General features: G+C 33.7%; 1 protein-coding gene and 1 pseudogene across 1 annotated transcript; one reads left to right on the top strand and one right to left on the bottom strand.

Moving 5' to 3' along the window:
* Positions 1-2,306: 2,306 nt before the first annotated feature.
* On the top strand, positions 2,307-2,942 carry LOC120216314. Its single transcript, XM_039213776.1, has one exon. It carries the CDS (start codon positions 2,307-2,309, stop codon positions 2,940-2,942), a length of 636 nt encoding a protein of 211 aa, XP_039069707.1.
* Positions 2,943-4,158: 1,216 nt separating this feature from the next.
* LOC120216450 lies at positions 4,159-6,458 on the bottom strand (annotated as a pseudogene).
* Between the last annotated feature and the right edge of the window lie 9,270 nt (positions 6,459-15,728).

The raw sequence follows: 15,728 nt of genomic DNA, 5'->3' as shown, positions 1-15,728 counted from the left end.
TCTCAAACTCAACTCGGAGAGCTTCTAAGCGTACCTTTTTTTCTTTTTCGACACCTTGTAGAGATTTTTGCAAACTCTCCCATGCTTGTTTTACGGGCTTCGCATCAGAAATTTTTTCAAACGTAGATTCGTCTACTCCTTGAAAAATAAAGAACAACGCTCTTTTATCTTTTTTCCGGGATTCCTTCAATACCTTTTTTTCTTCATTGGCCAGGGCTGCTTCTGCTGCTGCATTTTCAGGCTCGCTGTAACCATCCTCAATGATATCCCAACAATCTTGGGAGCCTAGTAACGCCTTCATTTGAATGCTCCAATTTTCGTAATTCGTCTTTGTCAATCTCAGGATTTGTGGTTGAATCATGTTGGCCATCTTCTTCACCACGTTGAACTCGAACCAAGCTCTGAGGCCACTTGTTGGAAGCGTAGATGGGCACTCGGTAATTTATAACACTCAAACTTTTTATTGATACGAAACAAAATATGTTACAATGACACTACCTCAATATTACAATATTGCAATACTAGTTGCAGCTAGTTTACAAACACAACCTCGCTATTTTAAGCTTTGCTAAGCTCTCTCAATTCTCTCTATTTTTTCTCTCGTATGTTTTTCTTTTTCTCACTACTCACACATAACTTGGACCTAAAACACACATATTTATAGGAGACTTAAACCGACTTAAATTGCTTCTAAAATCTTCTAGTCGCGTCATTTGCTTGTTGTACTTTCCAATTTCCAATTGTTTTGTTGCTCACAAAAGTTCCACGTTTCAAATAATTCCAAGCCGACATATTTCAGCTCTAGTTGCTTCTTCATGTTGAAATGCTTCATTAGCATGTTGCCAAAAACTAATAAAAGTTGATGCCACCTAACTTTCAATTATTTCCAAAATATCTTTTAACCTTGTGGTCATGGGATCGAGTCCTACGGAGGGCAATTCATAATTCGGAGGTCTCCCACGGAAGCTGCTCTCAACCTGACGTTGGGGGCAGCCTACTATTCTACCTCCCTCTTACCCCATTACATATGGGAATAAGGGTCAACTAATTTTTTTTATGTTGTCATATGATTGAAGAGTTTTTTTTATATAAATTTAATTCATTTAATATAAAATTTTTTGTCAAACTAGATGGTGACCGTGTTAAAGGAAAAACAAATTTCAACAAATTGATAGGGGTGGGTTCAAACCAATGTACTACCACATGGAGAAGGAAAAGCAAGCATTGCCACTTAGCCAAGCCTTCATTTATGTTCAGGCCTACATAATTTTGTATAAAACCTATTGTGGCTACTGCAAAAAGAAAAAAAAACCCTACTTATTTAGGGATTTAAATCTAAGCAAATTATATGATTAAAGCACTTTAATCACAAATTAATAAAAAATTAAAATAAATTAAGATTTTTTATATTTTTATACAAAATTTAATAATTTTTGTCATAATTATAATTTAATGACTTTAATTTTACATTTGAATTAAAAAATATTTTGACTCTATTCAACAATTTTTAAATTCAAAATTTAAAACTTTTAACTTTTACTTTTGAGTTAAAGAAATTATTTTAAAAATGAAACTTTTAAATCTAAAGTTAAAGAAATATTATTGGACTCAATTCTAAAAATTAAAATCATTAAATTATAATTATGAAGAAAAAAAAATTGTCTTAAAATATAAAAGTCAAAATATTAATTTGTGATTAGAGTGCACTAATCATATAGTTTGCTTAGATTTAAGTCTCTAAATAAGTAGTTTTATTTCTTTACTTTTTTGCAGTAGCTACAATATGTTTTATACAAAATTATGTAAGCCTAATCACAAACGAAGGCTTGGCTTATAAGCAAGGCTTGCTTTTCTTCCTCCATGCCCCAAGACATGGTTCAAACTCCATCCCGTCAACTTGTTGAAATTTGTTTTTCCTTTAATGGTGACATGTGTCATAATATGATTAGATAAAAAAATTATATTAATTTAAATTAAAATTATATTAAAAACTCTCCAAACATATGATGACATGTGTAATCATATGATTAGAGCATTAGATTTATTGATTTAAATTAAATTAGAACTAAATTGAAAGAATATATAAATATTGAGGATCAAATGTGTAATTATATTAGTTTTATTAACTGTGAATTTTCTTTTATATAGTTTACCCTAAAAGAAACATTCAATTATAAAACCGAACTGATGGCCAATCTCTCAACAATCATAACTGCAAGTCTGCAATCACCATCCTCGTCTCCGAAAAAACTCTCCCCTTTTGCCCTATATTTCTTCCCTCAAAATTTCAAGGGATTACGTTGAATATGTGGACGGATCTACTTTTACAAGCTGCTATAATTCTGGTTACGATCTTCATGTTCCTCGCTATGCACGATATTCCTCAAAAGATCTTCACCAAAATCCGTTACAGGAATCGAGCTGGCTACCAAGCTAAGCGCCACTTCGTCCTCGGAGCTCAGCTCCTAGCTCAAGCCAGATCCTCCGAGTCCCGTTCATCCACCGCCTCTTTAGCTCAGAAAGCCGAATCCGAAGCCGACAAAGCCATTTCTCTTGATCCGAAAGACGCCGCTTCCTACATCCTCAAAGCCCTCGCTCTTGACCTCCAGGGCTTCAAGTCCTCCGCCCTTGACTCCCTCGACGTCGCTGTCTCCCCTCTTGCTTCCAAGTCGTTGACTGATAAAGAACGGGGTGACGCGCTGTTTAAACGAGCCGAGTTGAAGATGAGCATGAACCGCCGCGGCAGCCATGTCGACTCAGCGATCGACGATTTGACCAAGGCTGTAGAATTACTCGGGGATAACGCCAGGGCGTTTTGTCTGCTGGGAGATTGTTACGAATCGAAGAAGATGATAACGGAAGCTATGGCTGCTTTCCAGGAAGCTCTTAAGCTCGAGCCAACCTCCACCGTTTCTCAAGCTGCCATTGACCGATTGGGATAGTAGTTTTGACTTGTTCGTTTTAAGATTTTTCAATATTAAGAAAGTTCAAATATTGCTTTGTTGTATTTCACTATTTCGATTTGTTGTACTTTTCTATGAAATTGGAAAACATTCCCGATTCCATTTTTCTCATAAATCTCTCATTGTTTTTAACAAAAAGAAATTTGCAATTTTAAAAAATTATATTTCAGTTTTATTTAAAATGTATTTAAAATTAGATAAAACTGAATTCATAGAATAGATTCACTAGTAAAATAAAATGTTACTTTGTTAGAATTCGAGTTCTAACACTTATCGTTATAAATTTATAATTAAAAAATTATAAACAAATGTTATAAATAAAATTAATTATAATACAAGTTTAATGGTAAGCTTCGAATCGGATATTGTACCTTTCTTCCTATTATTATTATAGCCAATCCTACAGTTTCCGAGCAAGTTAATTGAGAGGAAGAAACACTAGCAAACACGTTGACTTCCATTAGTTTGACCAAATAAACTCCCTGCTTTTGATTTTCATTGAATACTGTTTGTTAACAATAAATAAAGCAGGACTCGTAGAACCAACTCGGCTTCTAACTCAAATGTATATAAGTACGAGGGCTGTCGGATCATGATAAAGGCACAAGTGTTTAACGTTTTCGTTTCAATGGAGTGTTGTTCCAGAATAAGCCAGAAAGCCAATATAAAGCGTAAGAAAAGAGAAGTAGCTCTTGGTGTCTTATAATGGCGTCGAAGTTGAAAAACATGAACAAAGATACAATTTTCGTGGCCTTGCTTGGGGCTGATTCTTGTTGTCTTAGCTCGCTCATCTGTTCATTGGCTGCACAAGAATTTAGACGAAGAGAACGGAAGCAATTCCCTACAACAGTTTGGTGAGTTTAAAGTTCATAGTTCCTCAACTAACTGACTCAACATGAGTCCTTGTTTGGTGAGTTTAATGTTCATAGTTCCTCAACTAATTGACTCACTCAACATGAGTCTGTCTTGAGAAACAAAAATTATCGAAAAAGAGAGAATGTAAAGCTCCAAGCTCTACTTATGGTAAATATCAATGAGAATCAACCATGAGATCCAAATCTTAGTGGATTTTCTTAGTTATGCAAGTTTATCTTTTTTAACTTATGAAGTAAAAAAAATCATCTTTGCATGATGCAATGAACTGGTATCCATTAAGGGAATGTGAAACCAAAATTTTAAGCATACAACAGTAACAAAATAAAACTGTTTTTCATTCTTCAAAATGTTCAAAACCCACAATAACAGCAATCATATCTGAACCCAGCTACAATTTTCCTAATTTCCAATAAGTTATTATAATAGTGAAGATAAACGCTGATGCACATAACAGTTCACTCCAATTTGCTAATTGTGCAAAATTCACAACAGTCTGTAAAGAACATACCTATTCCTTCCATTCCTTTTTCTCTTACCGCAAAATAAAATCCGGACGATTGAGCTACCTTCTACTTTTTCTAGGACCTACCCTTGGCCTGCATTTGCATGGATCCTTTCTACTGCCTGGTTTATCTGACCCAGAGTGGGGTCATCCATTGAAGCTATCTTGTTGCTGTCAGTCAATTTAACCAAATCAGTTAGATCATCATAACCAATAGAATGTTCATGTTCCATGTATGGAGCCGCATGATTGCTGTAAATAGAATTCACAGCTGTTAAAGGCCCATTTTTAGAATTATCAGCAACCTGGTGAGCCAATGCAATATCTGCAGAAGGCATATCTCGCTTGCATGAGTCACTCTCTATCTTTGTATCTAGGGGACTCCCCCTAACTTCTGTACCTAGTGTTTCCGAACTCAGTATAGTAAAAGAATCAGTTTGAACCGATTCTGATTTTAGCAGATCATCCGAGCCAATGACCGAAGTGCCAGTTGTTTTGTCTTGAGAAGGTCCATCGTTTTTCCCATAGTTTTTTCTTTTAAACATTTTCTTCTTGTACCGGGCTTTCTTGGCCTTAGGAACTTTCAAAGTCTCATCAGGATTACTAGCTGTCTCTGTTGCCCTCTTTCTGCAAGGAATAACCATTAGCTGAGAGTTGTTGAATGCCTGATTAGATGAATCCGATGTAGTGGACTGAATAGCCAGTAAAGCAATTCTGGCAGCTTTGATCTCTGCTTCTTTTTGGTTTTTGCTGCAGCTCCAAATACCGAATGCCTCCAATCTCAACAGTACATGAATAATGAGGCAACCGCCCCACTGATTCATCCTTCCGGCACTGATATATGGGCATTGCATAATTCATCTTTTGCGCATACTCCTGTAGTAGATTTTTGCACAAACCAGTCTCGTGCTGAAGCAGAAATCCATAGAACAAGATAGTTCAGAAAATCCAAAACAAAGTTACCTAATAAAGGAAAATGCTAAGCACTAACCAAATATCATAAACTAAATCATAGTAAAACTTACAACAGGTTGAGAGATGCTTTCATTGATTTCACCAGCCTTGCACAACTCCCTGAGAGCAACTTCAGCAGCTGAGTGTTCTGCTGCCTTGCGATTAAAAAATCCGGGCAACGAATCATATCGAACATTATTTACCGTCACGGTTGAGCTAAACGACGGTTCATGGGAAGGGCCTTCCTTAATAGTCTCATATACAGGTGTAGGAAGGCCCGCTTTTTGCGCATACTCCTGCAATTGGCTCTTGAAAACATAGCAATTGGAAACACCTGGAAACAATATGAGTAAGTGGAAACAAATAAGTTGCAATCCCACTTAAATGGGGTATGAAGAATTCTAAGGAATAATACATTAAAACAATCAGCCAGAAAACACAATTCCAACATTGAATCGATATATCATGCAAGATCTCAAAGAATTATTATCTTTGAAAATCTTCAATGGGTCTGAAATCATGAGTATTCTAGGAAAATCATACTGGAACAATCCTCTAAAACAATCAGTCAGAAAACCACAATTCCAACACCGACCCATAATTTAAAGCTTGAATAAAACCTAGACAATCATAGCAATTAATCGCTTGGATTCCCCGAACAAGTCTTTCACAATCAAATTTCACCATTTACAATCTCATCCATGATAATCTGAAGCAAATTCAAGCTCAGATAAACAATAAGTTTGATTGAAAAGAATACCCATTCCATTAGTTTGGAAGGGAGATTAAAAAAAAGGGTGAAATTTAGCAAAGAATTCCCAGCAAGAAAAAGAATTAAAAAAATATGTATTACCTGAGAAGTTCACGTTGGTGGGCATGTCTTGCAGTGATTCTTGGAGTTTTTCGTTTGACTGAAAAATTGAAAGAAAAATCAAACAAAATAAACGTATTTAGGTGGGAAATTGGGCCCGCTGCCAGAAACTTTCCTAGCAGTATGCAACACACTGAATGAGAGGGTTTGTGGAAAACTCCCGTCCATGGTAGTGTTAATGAAGCTGAGAGATCAACACCATCCGCGGTGTGAGACCGGTGTGAGACTGGGGTTAATCGCACGGCCAGTGATTTTTTTTCTTTCTCTTTTTAGGGTAATTATGGATCAATTTTTATCAAATCCCTCTTGCTTCCTCGCCCAGATAAGGTCCTGGGAAAAATAATTTTCCAAGGCAACTATCATATTATTTGCTGAACTAACTTCTTATTGGTCTTAAAAAGCATTGTATTTTTAGAGTTTTTTTATTTATCATTTTAGAGTCTTTTTCATTTATCATTCTTGGAGTCTTTATATTTGGCTTGAAGATCCGTTGAGCACCTGATGTCTTTGAATTGGTACTGTATAATTCACCCTAGATGAAAAAATAATCTCGAGTTAGATTATATTGAGAATTTTCCCCCACATCATTTACTCAACCATTTTGCCAGTCTCTCTATTATAAAAAATATAAAATAATCACTTGACTTAAAAAATAATAAGTTGATTCTTTTGTGTAAATTTTTAATGAGGCATAATATATCAATTAATAAAAGGGTAAAGTATAGTAATAGTCACTGAACTTTTTTAAAGCTTTTATTTAGGTCCCCAATTTTAAAACTTGCAATACAGTCCCCCAATATTTAGTCCGTTTGCAATACGGTCCCCCAACATTTAGTTCGTTTACAATACGGTCCCCTAACATTTAGTCTGTTTGCAATATGGTCCCCAGCCGTTTAAAGCCGTTACACTGCAGTTAGTACGTTTGCAATATGGTCACTAAACTTTTCAGGTGCTTGCATTTAGGTCCCCCAACTTTTAAAATTTGCAACACAGTCCTAAATTTTATTTTAAACCTCAAATTCCTTTTCGATCTCAAATTTCATTTTTCGCTTCTCTTTTCTTATTTCCATTGTAACTTTTCAGTCGGGGATGCAAGGGAAATTCTAATCTAACTTTGAATTATGTGGAGGTGTTGACTTGAATAAGGGTCCATTGAGAGAAGATTCGACCAAGGGACTATCAGGACTATCAACGATTCAAGGTGTAATGTTAGATACATGTCATCTCAGCTGAAGCATAGATGTTCGATGAAATGCTTGTAAGAAAAAAATTGGGTTAGAAATGCAGAGTTGACAAATACTGCTAAGATGAACTAAGTATCATTGTTGAAAGTCACCAACAAAGCTGGAATTATTTTGTATAAATGACATAATAATTTCTTCGTTTAATCATTGTGCTTAAAGGTTTTCCAACAGATGATAAAATATAATGAAATCTCAAACAGCGCATTCAACTCTCGTTTGATTTTTGTTCTTCAATTTTCCGCCATGTAAAATTGTAAACCCAAGCAGTGCTCTGTCTTTCAGCTTTTTATTTACAAAGAAAAAATGGAGGAAGAATTGCTGGAATGCAACACCGATTGCGTTTATTTCTTAATCTATCCCCTCACTTGCAAGAAGGTATTTATTTCTTCTTTTGAGCTATCCAGAAGTAAGTCTTTCTTCTTTTGCACTTTCCCATTTTCAACTCGCATTGTGTGTTTTTTGTTGAAATTTTTATGTTTATGGAACTGTATGTCAATTATCTGGATATTCAGTGTTAGTTTTGAATCAAAACCATCTAATTTTCTTTCTTCTTAATCTAAACTTTTAGTACTCCTTATGAAAGATATTCAGTCCATTAGAATAGAAGTGAAATAGGGTCCTAGGCTAATTTTTTTTTTATCTTCTTGTTTGGTTTTTCTTTAAATCAGGGAATTGGATGTGGGTATCGACATAGTGAAATTGCTAGGCTCAATCCGAGAGACTAATGGTACTAGTTTACTGGGAATTGTATTGATCTGACCTGTGGTTTTCAGTGTCATGTGAGCTCGTATTCTTTTTAATAAGTTCATGTTGATTATGGGATTGGTATATCGTGAACGAATTAATATTTTTTACATGTTTTGGAAATTTTACAGTTGAATTGTATTAATTATATCTTTAGAAGACAATTATGCATGCACTCAACTCGAAAGGCATCATGACAGGGTAGTATATTCGGAGCAGCTACTTGACCCTGTCATGATGCCTTTCAAGTTGCGAAAGAGACTGAGAGGTGAATGTACTGTTTGATATTTCATTATATTTGATCATCTGTTAGAAAATCTTTAAGCACAAGGATTAAACGAAGAAATTATCATATGCCATTTATACAAAATAATTCCAACTTTGTTGGTGACTTTCAACAATGATACATTGTTCATCTTAGTAGTATTTGTCAACTCTGTATTTCTAACCCCATTTTTTTCTCACAAGCATTTCATCGAACATCTATGCTTCACCTGAGATGACATGTATCTAACATTACACCTTGAATCGTTGATGGTCCCGATAGTCTCTTAGTCGGGTCTTCTCTCAATGGACCCTTATTCAAGTAACACATCCACATAATTCAATGTTATATTAGAATTTCCCATGCATCCCCGTCTAAAAAGTTACGCTAGAAATGAGAAGAGAGAAGCGAAAAAGGAAATTTGAGACCGAAAAGAAATTTGGGGTTTATAATGAAATTTAGGACTGTGTTGTAAGTTTTAAAAGTTGGGAGACCTAATTGCAAGCGCCTGAAAAGTTCAGTGACCATATTACAAACATACTAACGGTAGTGTAACGACGTCAACGGTCGGGGACTATATTGTAAACATACTAAATGTTGGGGGACCATATTACAAACGGATTAATGTTAGGGGACTGTATTGTAAATTTTAAAAGTGAGGGACCTAAATAAAAACTTTTAAAAAGTTCAGTGATCATTACTATACATTACCCTTAATAAAATTAGCATATATTTTTATTCTTTATTATAATTTGACCTTAATTGTAAAAATATAACCTTCAACATTTAGACATTACAATAATACATTTGGTAATATTGTTTAAAAGCACTTTTAGTTAAAAAGTTCGTTTTGACCGTGAAATCAATATCAAACAAATAAAATTAAAAAAATATTGTGAAAATTGTGGTTTCAAACCAACAATAAAACTAAAGATTTTTAGGGGTTTCCATTTCCAACTTTCATTTAGAAACAAATTTATATTTTAAATGAGTAATTATAGTTATATCATAATAATTAAAATATTATTTTAAAATTTAGATATTAATAATACTTTTTCTTAATAAATATTATATATAAAAATACTATTAATGAATTATCTTAAAATATTTTTATATTTTTATTATAGTTTAAGTTAGCTTAATATATTTTTTTCTTAAAATATTATTAATAAGTGTAAATATATTTTAAATGTTATATTTTTAATTTATAATATAATGTCTAAAATGGACATTTAATTTTTTTTTTCAAAATTATTTTAACAATAATTCCAAATAGATAAATTTTAAAGTGCACTTTTAAAAAACATTTTTAATTTTTTAATCAAACTTTTAAAATTCACTTTTTAAAAACAATGTTAAACTGATATCTATCTTCTAACTTGTTTTATTTTGGATTAATACCGAAATAAGTGCCTAAATTATATCACTTTTCACGAATAGCTGTCTAAAGTATTTTTTTTATTCATCTTGGTGCTACTCCTTTACTTCTCGCCATTGTTTCACTCTTTCTCTAGTTGTCATTCAGTGAAGTAAGGTGACTAGAGTAACAATTACCTCACCTCATGTTCTTCCCCCTTGATCAGTCGTTCGTTGTTCTCTTTCCTCACAATATAAGGAGATCGCGAGTTAAGGATCACCCTTTCGTCGCCGTAACTATCCTCGGTCGTTCTTGGTCATTGTGTCAGCGAGGTTGCGTGGGAATGCCAAGGCGGTCGCTTTTGAAATCAGACAATGCCTCGGTTGGTCGTGGGGGTTATTACCTCTCCTTTTCTTTTGTTGTTTCTTTCGATCGGGTTGTTTTTGTGGTCTTATCTCTGACCTACCATGAGAGCAGTAGTTTCGAGTTGTTTTTCTTGAATCAACAACCTTTTTTTGTTTGAATCAACATCTTTAATTTCGACTGAAACCCCTATTGCCTAGTTCCCCTTATCGAAAAAATAATTAATTTAATTGTTGATCTAATTGTTTTATTTATCAGAAATTGGTATATTGGATTTTGAAATGGATGTCATAATTTTTGCAACAAAAATGTAACACCCAAATCCCACGGATTAAAATGCCACACAGGATCACCAAAGTGGTTAACCCAAAAATGTTTCCTTGAAACCATACTCACTTAAAAACATTTGTACAAGGTATAAAATCATAAACAATTACAAAAGGGCCCCAAATTAAAAACTAGATAAATAGAATAAATAATTAAAATGTTACAAGCGACTTATTTCAAATCATAACCTCTATATGCAGAAGTATATCAACAAACATAAGATAGGTCTAACAATGTGATCGGAGGAATTTTATGTGCATCTCGGGACAACACACTAGCCTATCTAGAGACGGAATAGTCCTAAGGTAAGAGCCAAAATTTTACGTGCATTGAAACTTATCTCCTTCACCTATCCCGCCTACTCGAGAGTTTTGGGGTAAGGATCAAAATTTTACGTGCACTGAAAACTCACATCTCAAATCCCACATATACAAGCTCTCGAGTGTTGATTACGATTTGAAATTTTACGTGCATCGGATGCGTAATTGGCCAACTTACTACGTCGAGTCTTGAGGCGTTCACCTTAGTTTGGATTCAGTGGCTCTTGCCTTTTTGGCGGACCCACTTCAGACGATGCTAGTAGAGAGTGGTTCTGAGGATCCTTTCGGAGGGTATAAGGTGTATGGGTGCATTTCATTCGGACAATGAACATTATTTTGATTCAGATAGTGCTTTTGACTTGTGATTGAGACTTCTGTTTGTTTGCACTTTAAAGATACACTAAGCTTAATAGTTTACACCCCATAGTTTCTTTCTTTCAAATACTCGTACTTAGGTGATCCGGTACTTGGAGAACCATTTCACCTTTTAGATAAAATTGTTATATTGAGTGTGAAATTTTATTTCTAATTTTTGAAATTTTATTTCTAATTTTTATTCATACTTTATTATTATTATTATTATTATTATTATTATTATTATTTATGTATTTGTTTGGACATTATAATTAATTTTGGAACTGTGTATGTATGTTTTTAAATATTTATTATTTACATCAGATTTTTCTAAGATAATTATTTTAATAAAATATATTGAAGTTTGAAATTGAAAAATGCTTCTAAGTTTTAAATGAAACATGAATTTCATGAGAGACAATTTTCAACATGGACTCTCTAAATCCAACCTATTTAATAAAATAGATTTCGAAACTCAGCCAATGTAGCTTCCAATTTTGTGAAATCGGAATAAAGATTTTCTGTGAGTGTCTTCTCCAATTTTGTGAACCGATCATCGAGGGTAGTCTCAACAGAACAAACCTGAACGTCGAAACTTGAATTTTTGATTGACAATTTGCGATTTTAACTTCTTGTAGTGCTGTTTGACTACGCGTTTGATGTCCTTCACCCATTGTTTCATAATCGTTTGGCAAATCTGCTACGCTTGTAATGTACTAAATGTGAAGGGAATAGCAAACTAAGGAAGTAAAAGCAGAAAAAAGCTAGAAGAGTGACAAATAGCAATAAAAAGGAAAACCAAAACGAAATATTTCATTTCATAATTCTCATTATATTCTCTTAACCCAAAACATATTAAATTTTTAAAATCTATAAAGTGCAAATCCAAGAGCCCACACTAATATTCACTTATTCACTAATATTCACTGCTCTCCACCGTTACCCATTCATCAACAACCTCCACCTCTCATCGGCTCTCTGTCCCTCACCGACTCTCTTTCTCTCATCAATTTTTTTTATTATAACTCCAACGTTTTCATCAAAGGTAAACTTCACATGTTTCTTTTTTGTTTTTTTTTCCTTTTCAAAATGAGTTCTTGATCTTTCTGAGTCTAAAATTTTGGGATTTTTTAAAACGCAAAAGAAGACTCATGAAAGCATTAACAACATATTGACTCGTGTTATGAAGAGTGGAAATACACTTTAGGTAGCAAAATTGTTCTTAAATCTCTCAGAAGCTTCAAATGTATTGTTTCTTTGTCTTTTTAAAATTATGTTTCTTTGCCACAACATTACTGAAATATTCTATTGTTAATATGTTTCTGAAACAATCCTATTGCTAATTTTGAATATTCATAGTACTGAAGTTGAATGAATTTTCTTTTGATTTTTTTGGTTGAAATAGTGTTTAACTTGGATAAGGGGTTGAGGTTTTTTTAATTATAGATTAAATGGGTTTTGAGTGATTATCTTTTCAAAAAAGAAAAAAATGGAAAAGAGATCTAGGCTTGGCAAAATCTCGTTCTTGATTGTTTTTTTAGGCTTTGATTGGTTTCTTATTTTCAATAAAATAGAAGTTTGAATTTTTAATTGTCATTGATCAGCATAAAAATATTTGTTTGAATTTGGAGTGAATTACATAAATCTTAAGAAATGTTATAAGAGGCAAATTTATAGATAAGAAGAATCAAGTTTTCTCACTTTGTTTGTCATAAGTTGAGATCATTTGGATTGGATTCTTTTCCTTTGAATCTACAATCGACAATTTGGTGACTTGAGGTCTTTTGTTGAGGTTCTTTCGATTAATATGAAGAAAACTGTTTTGGTGAATCTTTCGAGCATGCAGGACAAGGGCTGGGATGGTTTTGACTGGTCTGAGTTTTTTTTGTGATCATGGATAGGTTGATTGTTGAGTTATTATTTGGTAGAGCAAGCAGGCTGTTTTCTTTTTACTTGTGCATGTTGTTGTTGAGTCTATATAGGTTGAATTGTGTAGGGGTTTTATTTGGGAAAGAATTTACAAAGTTACCTAAATAAAAGACATTTTATTTCTTTCCACATTACAATTTCCATTAGTTATAAATATTTCCTAATGCAAATAGATTTTTAAATAGTGTAACTTTAGAGATTATATCAATATTTTTAATTAATAATTTTAACATTTATGCAATTGAATCCAAAGTATGAAAAATTAATTAGCAGCTAAAAATAAAGATAATATTAAAAATGTCATTGAATAAAAAATAAAAAATTTTGAATCTAAAAGAATATATATATAATACAATCAACATAAATTATTCATATTATCTATTTTATAGAAGAAGATGAATGAAATTAATTTAATTTTATGTACTTAAAGAAATAAAATATTATAATATATAAAAAACTTTTTTAAAATAATTTTATAATAATAAAATTAACTTAATTAAAAACAAAAGATAAAAAAATACAATGAAACAAATTTCATAAAATATTTTTAGTAAAAATTATCAAACAGTGAAAAATGAATTACACAACATCATCTAAACACCATAAAATACTTTCCATAATTCATTTTTCAGAAATTGTAATTCATTTTCTAAAAAATCAATTACAATGAAACAAACACACCATTGGAGTATAATTTAAACATTTATTTTTACATTAAGTCTTTTGAAAAACTTGAAACTCTAAAAATATAAAAAAAATTATTCCAATTTTTTTTTTTGAAAGATGGTACTTTGTATTAAAAATAACAAAGTAAACCACCTCAAGGACCTCATTAAAAAATCTCTCTAATCCTAAATGGAGAAAAAAGAGTGTACCTTGGGGTGGTAAAGATAAAAACACACATAAAACACTTACATCATTGAGACGGTACCCCCGCCCTCTCACAAGTCCCATTCTTGCACATAATAAGACCACCACACACAAACCGACAAGGTGAATAAAGGACACACTGAGAAACAAACACATACATCAAGACCCGAGGAAAGAACCTAAACAACAGAACGAGACAACAAAAACCATAACTTGGCCAGAAGCAACATACTAAGAAAAGCAAGCTCACTAAACGACCCTAATCCAAAAAACAATAACCTTAAAGCTCGAAATATAACTTCCAATCACCCAACAACCACCTTATTTTCCACAGAAGGAACAACACGCGAGGGCCTACATATCAGAGCACCATCTCCGATGAGGTACAACATTTATGCCCCACTTTGTCCACTTGAATTGTCTTCATTGATAAAGAACTTCACCCATGCATAATTGTTGCGGAAAAGGTCTTGCCGCCATTGTTTACTCCAAAAGGGCCTAACTCCGTCATCGCGCCGAATAAAAAGAACATGCTGGTCTTGCTAAACATCCAAAGGAAAACACACCCAAAATACAGAAAATGCCAAGAATCTCATACCAGAACAGCAACAAACATCCAGGGAACGAAAGCTTCTCAAGGCTACCGGCTAGCCCAACTCGACTGGTAAAGAAGAAAATAAATTCCCATCAAGAACAGAACTTTCAAAATCTGAATTTCCACACGGAAATATGGATCACCCGATAAGAAATGTCCACTAACATCGAACGCCGCTCATAGATGGCCCATTGTACAACATTATGGGCACTTCTAATAAACAATACCAGACAACCACCACATTTCCACAACAGAACTGCATGCAGATTCCAACTTTTCAGGGCACCAACTTCACTTTTTTGTCACAGTGGAACAATGAATCTTTCTTCAAAATAGTTACCTCGAAACCAGCATATGCAGCAGATCACTCCTTCAACCTAGGGAACAACTTATCACCGACTACTGTTGTAATCACCGCTCTACCACCGGCCAAATGCCATCAATGAACACACTAAGCATTACACAAGCCCAGGAACGGACAGATGACAGCATCAAAAAGCTACACCAAGGAACATAACACTAGCAAAAGTAAACACAAAACAGCTGTAGTAACAACACACAATCGAACCGGCCGATCACCAAGGCAGAAGAACGACACCACGCACCTACACACAGGTCACTAAACAACCACACCCACCAAACAGTAAACGAAGAACGGAAGTAATCCACCAAAAGACAGCTTGTCAACCAAAAAAAATTGAGCCACAGCAAATCAGATTAACAAAACAACCTACTAAAATCCTTACACTAACTGCTATATAAAAACTACTCCAACTCCTCTTAAAACCCCGATAAAACATAACACCTCCACAACCCCTGACAGCCTCGCATCAAACTCCATACATTCAGGAGACGCTAAAATCTTAAGAACATAACTTTCAGAACCAACGTCAATAACGGAACCAAACCTAGATCTACTCGACACCTCTTCTATGAAAAAACACACTCAGAACCTCGCCAAAGCGACCCACAAACTGCCCTAAACCTTGCCCAATAAAATATTATAGATGGCATATCCACAAACAATGAACAGATTCCGACGAAAGACCAACAACACTTTCCACCTACTGTATTTCTCAAATGAGCAATAGACTGGTTTGATAAGGTTTATGCACAAACAGCTTGAATGCAGAATTCACAATCTCAATCAGACTCCAAAAGCTGACTAGAAACCCACCCAACAAACCAATACTT

Source organism: Hibiscus syriacus, unplaced genomic scaffold, assembly GCF_006381635.1.
Source record: "Hibiscus syriacus cultivar Baekdansim isolate YM2019G1 unplaced genomic scaffold, ASM638163v2 tig00110160_pilon, whole genome shotgun sequence".
Lineage (NCBI taxonomy): Eukaryota > Viridiplantae > Streptophyta > Magnoliopsida > Malvales > Malvaceae > Hibiscus > Hibiscus syriacus.
The sequence above is the reverse complement of the archived record's forward strand: the minus strand, read 5'-3'. Positions and strand labels throughout refer to the sequence as shown.